The following is a 6232-nucleotide window of genomic DNA, read 5'->3' on the forward strand; positions in this document are numbered from 1 at the left end:
ATGACAAGTAGGAGCTGGCTGGGCACTCACCCATGCCGACTAGAGATTGCCATGAGCCAGGGCCATTGTTTGAGAGGGTCTCGGCGCAGGACTCCCGCCGGCGGGCCCGCGAGTTTCCACCTATAAACTGCCGCGTGGTTTCTGTCGAAATGAGCGTATTCGCACCTCGGACTGTATTTACAGCCGCTGCCGCTCAACGGCACCCGGGAGGCTTTTCAGCGCACGGCCACAAACGATACCAGGCGGAAATGCTCAGTCACAGACCACCGCGAAAGGCTGGCATCGCACGTCAATTAGGAGAATGCCACTAGTGGAGCACTCGACCTCTCTGCCAATCAGTCCCCCGTTTGGATCAGCACCAAACACAGTTGAATCTGCCCTGAAGTCATATTCTTTGTTTGACCCAAATTAAGGGGGAGAGGGTGGCGGTGGGGGGCAAATATGCCTGTGAAATCGCATAAAACTTCAAAGTTGTCATCAGGAAAGACATGCAATCACGTTTTGCTTTTATTTGGCTTAGTTTTGTGACATTTACCTCAAAAGAAGTACGGAAGTACTCGAGACTCACGTTCAAAGCAGTAAGATGCTAGCAGCATCCCACTATTTTCAGAGTTATCGGAAACCTGATAATTAGCTTTTATGTTTATTTATGTTCTTTTTTTTTCTAGAGGGGAAAGTAAGAATGTATAAAAAAAATGCATAAAAGCAAATGACAGGCATGATCTGTGACACAAAGTCCTTCTTTTTGAGACCTCGGGTTTTATTTGTTGGTAGTCTTTATATTAAGGCGTTGAACTTCTTTTTGTCTCCAGACTTTCAATCTTGAGGCACCACGTCTCTCACACCTCTCAAGACAGTTCGAATGTTCAAGAGAGTTCATCGTTTTGCTCTCAAGCTATTTTCAACACATTCAGTTGGTTATTCATGCCTCCAAATTACCAGACGACGTGTGGACACACAAAACAGTATAGATATCTGAAAAACTATGAAATTGATTATATCGTTACCTGTACAGGTAATGGAGATATTATGGCGGCAACGGTTCGATGCTTCCCAAAGGGGAGGCGGGGGGGAACCTGTTTCAAAGAGACCCAGAATGGATTGTTTTTGACCTCTGACAATTTCGAGAGCGTAGGTGCCAAGCTTCGGCAAGAGTATTCTGTATTCAGTATTCTGACAATTCATGATTTAATCAGCGATCATTTTTGTATTCACAATTGCCCTTTAAATGTTCACGCAAGTTTGAAAGGAACAATTCCCAATCGCTACATTTTTTTTTTTTTGTTCTTAATCTGGATCCACACCAAAATTTAATGGGATGTTCTTTGGCCCATGTGCTCACCCTCCACCAAAGTTTCTTTGAAAACATTTTGATAGCTTTTGCATAATTCTGCTTGCTAACTAACCACAAATGGCATCGAAGGCCTCCTCCCTTTTGCAGAGGTGAGAGGATGCTTCGCACATTAATGTAAAGACACTTTGGCGAAGGGGGGCGGGTGGGCGTCGTGTGTTTAACAAAGTAAATGTCCATTATTAATACTGTACAGGATAAGCCAATTTTGAAAGAGAGGCACTTAAATGGTGACATTATTTATTTATAAGCGCCGTACACCAGTTAATGGAATTGGCGGCCCCCGCTCTAAGATCCGCATCACAGCTTGAGGTCCACTTTGCCGTAATGCACAGGCAGAGAGAGAGAGAGGACCTTCCCAGTAGGGTCTTTAAGTGTCAAATATGGGTCAGTCTGCTCACGTTGACCTAGGGGGTGGTCAGCGGCAGAGAGAAATTCAGCTGTTAAGTGATGCCAACTCAACCGTCGGCAAATTCCTCCAAGCCTCGACTCATGCTAAGATGCACGTCCAAGTGCAGCGCGATGCTCGCCAGCGCGGCTCTGGCCCAAAAAAAAAAAAAAAATCCATTTATTCTTGTCATGAACTCTCAACCAGACCCAAGCAGAGTTGAAACTCTCGTTAACGCCGAGCTCTTTCACTTTTTCCCTGAAACAGCTGCAAGACTTTTTACCTCCCCCCCAGAAATGACTCCACTTCCTTAATGTTGTTAAACGATTACCGCGGTTCGTCTTGGCCTCGCAATGTTTTCGTTTATATTTCCAACAGACTGCACTTGAGGGTTGGGCCGCACTGGTTTAAGCAGATTTTAATTGTGTTTTTTTTTCCTACCCACTCATGTCAATTAAAAAAAAAAATAGTCTTCATGGTTAAAATGTTAAAAAGAACAAAAACAATTTGGCCACATGCAAACACATTTCTGGGCTGTTGTATGCCAAAGCAACAAGTCGGGCTGGAATACTTCAACTTTAACCCTTTCATGCACCCCTGTAACCTGATCACATGATAAGCTGTCCACTGTAGTAACCGCTGTCCCTGAAAGGGTTCATTCTGATTCCGATAGTGAAGTACTTTTCATTTTAATTTCAGAACAACTTGAAAAATAAATCAACAAAACTTGAAGTGACGACGAATCGATTGTGAAATAATCGATCGTTATTCATTCATGAATCATTTCAAGACCTAGCTTCATTCCAAATGATCCAAATCCTTGGAATTTCAGCCTCTCAACAGTAAATACTCTCCAAATTCTATACCCCCCCCCCCACAAAATTGTTGAATCAAAGCAAAAGGATGAACACATTTCCCCTCTTTCCAAACATGTTACTGTAGAAACTGTTAAATGAATTGTGGATTTTTAATAATGCCCTGTTGTTGAATAAAGGGATGGAAATGAAAACGTTTTTTTTTAATCTAATTCATCAATTAAAATTACACGTATGTGTAAATGACCAATTTTGAGAATGTATTGTAGCCCCCATCAGGCAAAAAAAATTTTCAGCCAATCAGAAACCAGAAGAAAGCAACCATTGGATGTGATACACTGACAACATTGGCGGGTATGGGGAAAAAAATGCAGTGAAGAAATTGTAGTTTCCTCACCTATGCACCCCCCCCCCCAAAAAAAAAACCACCATTCCTCACCTTAGCTGCAGTGGAGTGTGCCAAAAGTCTTTTGAGTGACCTAACTGTAGTTCGCATGTGGCCAAAACACACCGAAAGAAAAAGTATCGATTGTTTTAAAAGGACCTCTGTGTATCTTCAAAAACAAATTCCTTTCCCCATCTGAGTTCAGTAAAGTACGTCAAATGTGAGGTCATTGGAGAACCTTTAAGAAATTCAGTCCTTCAGTCCTGGAAAAGGCACAGCAATAACATGAGGTGGTGGGGGGGGGGGGCAGTTTTCAGTGACTTCAAGTTTGTGTTGAGGTGAAGGGCCAGGAATGCAAATATATGTCACGTATCCAGAATGTATGGGTGGACCTATTTTATGGAAATACAAAATATTTTTTCAGTATGTTTCTCTGACTCTGGAATATGATTGAGCTGAAATATGAAACAAAATCTCATGACGCAGTAGAAAAATAACTGAAAAAGTGGTGTTTTTACTAACCTACCTGTATGTGCGACGAGTCATCAACCAATTGCAAACTCATCTATTGTCAAATTAATTGAAATGTATTTTGATAATCAGTCATGTCGAGACCTTGCTTTGTTTAAAATTGTCCTAATCCTCAGAATTTCAGACTTACTTTTGTGCTTTATCAAAATAAAACATTGTTTAAAAAAAAAAAAAAATCTCAAAATGTTCTCACATTTATGGACCAAACCAGTAACTGAATTTTAATTCATTTGAAAATGTTTTCAAATTCATTTCATTGATTAATCAACAAAATAGTCAAGAGATTAATCGATGATTAAAATGGCGATTAAATAATCACCACTCGTGTGACTGAAATGGTTGTTGCTTTTTGAATTAAAAGCCATAAAGAGTTCCTGGCTAAAGTTTTTACTTTTTTTTTTTTTTTTTGCCTGTCAGAATCTTAAAGAAAGCCACTCCTTGAAAAAGTCGAGTAAGAACACAAACAGTCTTGAGTTTTCAGTGACCGGCGTGTGACCGTAGATTCCCTGCGGATGAAAGGCCAAAACGACACGGACGTGTGAAAAATGTTATGTCGGTCAAAATATCCGTGTTCCAAGTGACCGCTTGAACGTCTTTACATTTCTTTCAGCTTGTTTTTTTTTTTTATCCTTCACGTAAAGCAGAGTGACAGCGGAAGGGTGTAACGTTGTACTCGCCCATGTCCCTCATAACAACTTCCATTTCACTCCGTAAATTATGTCATCCCGCGCCCGCGTGACCCCCGCGGGCATCCAGTTACACCCTCGTGGCGCATTTTAGCACAGGCTCAAGTTGGAATGTCGTCTTGCGATCGCTCCTCTGATCCCCCCCTTCCCCTGCTTGGTCTCCCCGCAGGAGCGGCGAGCCCCCTCCGAGCCTCCGCCCGGTCAACGGCGGCTCGGCGGAAACGAGCCCCGAGTTGCGGCGCTGCGTCGAATGGCTCCAGGCGTACTTCGCCGATCCGCGCAGCGCTGGGAGTCTCCCGCCGCCCGCCTTTCACCACCCCGCCCTCGGAGCAGGTCTGTCATGGATAAATATTTGCAGAGCCATGGGCCGGGATCAGCCTTTCACTCTTAATTGTCAGTTACATCACTTACACTCACTGGCGCTCTGTGTTTATAATGAAGTATTTTATAGCTGCGAGAGAGAGAGAGAGAGAGAGAGAGAGAGAGAGAGAGAGAGAGAAGGAGGGAGAGAGAGAGAGAGAGAACAGAACACGAAGCTGTAACTTGGTTCAGTAATCTGTGGCGGCTCTTAGCACGCGTGTTAGTCTTGGCAAGCTTTCCCATGATTCTTGGCACATTCTTTGAAACTGATCGAATTCCACTCTTGACATTTTCAGACAGGAAGCGCTGTTTTTTTTTTTTTTCCTCTCCTCCTCTTTCCCCCCCACGCTCTGTTTTAATGAGAACATGTGAATGGTGGTAAAGTTTGAATGAGCTTATTGTCGGCGGCGGGCAGCCACCTCGGCCCTCGGAATGAGTTGCGGCACACAACAAAAAATGTGCGTCCCTTTTACGCCGCCCGTGTGAATGATGCGTGGCGGCGGATAAAGACCAAAGTCTTGGATGGTGCTGTTGTCGAGGTCGAAAAACAGTGCTGGCGCCTGACAAGCCGTTTTCGGACACGGCGTCGCATGAAAGATTCTCCAAAGCGCTCATTTTGACGCAGAATCACACGTTCACGCAGAGGTGGGGAAAAAAAAAATCCCTCTAATATATGCATTTAACAATTGTCTGCCTTCCCTCGCAATCAGGCCTCACTTTCCTTCTAATTTCATGCAGACCCGCAGTGCTTGAGTGATGGCATTTTCAATGAGCAGGTACTCCGTCGAGACACCCCCCCCTCCACCCCCCCTCCCGTATACAGCTACGGAGTCCCACACTCCCGCAAAGGCAATGCAGAAATACATCAGGACCAATTACGATATCACCTTTCAGTGCGATTCCCTTTGCCACCAAGTGCTTGTGTACCAGCCCCAGGCTCTTTCAAATCGCATCTCATCTCAAGTCTTTGGGGTTTTAATTAAATTTCAGGATAGATGGAATTCTTCATTAGTACCTGATCTGAATAGGTGATTGTGCTGTGTTGCAGCTCGCCTCCCTCGCCTGTTGTTTTGGGGCTCGGTAAATACAGTTTTTAGGGGCCGATTGCTCTCAGTAGTCGCAACCGCGGTCCACGCGTGGTTAAAAATGTTAAATGTTTGCATCAAGAGTATTTGTCTTTTGAGGAAGGACAATGGAGGGATGTGTTGTTGTTTTTTTTTTTCTTGTTAATTCATAAAGATGAGGCTTTGGCTCATCGTCGCACGACTCATGCTTGGGAAGCGAGCAAGCTAATAAAAAAAAAAAAAACCCAAAAAAACAAAACAAGTTTAATCAGGTCATTATAACGTGTGACAGCCAACTTTAGTTTGCTCGGTTATCTATCGGGAGAGCCTCGATGCGACAGCGATCTCGCTACTCTTGTCATGTAATATTGAGTTGTGACCTTCGCTTGAAGTGTTGCCATGTTTATTTACACGTTTCTGACAAAACAAGCCACTTTTCATATTAGCTGTCACCATATACCTGAGCCGCAGAGGTGACATGAAAGGAGAGCCGAGGTGCCGGTTTTCCGCCGCGTCTTGACTGATTGTCAGACGCAACATCACACGCAACTTGGGTCCTCTGAGGTACTGAGAATGGCGAGTGCGTGCATGTGTCATTCGCGTTCGGCTGTGCGCGCGCCTGCCTGTGTGTGTGTGTACACCCCCCCCCCCC

General features: G+C 44.2%; 1 protein-coding gene across 8 annotated transcripts in view; it reads left to right on the plus strand.

Moving 5' to 3' along the window:
• LOC109509953 (methylated-DNA--protein-cysteine methyltransferase) overlaps positions 1-6232 on the plus strand; it is a 25693-nt gene that overhangs the window by 12797 nt on the left and 6664 nt on the right. For all 8 annotated transcript variants that reach the window (XM_019859923.1, XM_019859922.1, XM_019859919.1 and 5 more), the window contains exon 3: positions 4326-4489. In XM_019859923.1, the coding sequence (XP_019715482.1) occupies positions 4326-4489 (164 nt within the window). The remainder of the gene's footprint in view (positions 1-4325; positions 4490-6232) is intronic.

Source organism: Hippocampus comes, unplaced genomic scaffold, assembly GCF_001891065.2.
Source record: "Hippocampus comes isolate QL1 unplaced genomic scaffold, H_comes_QL1_v1.1 scaffold39, whole genome shotgun sequence".
NCBI classification, from domain to species: Eukaryota; Metazoa; Chordata; class Actinopteri; order Syngnathiformes; family Syngnathidae; genus Hippocampus; species Hippocampus comes.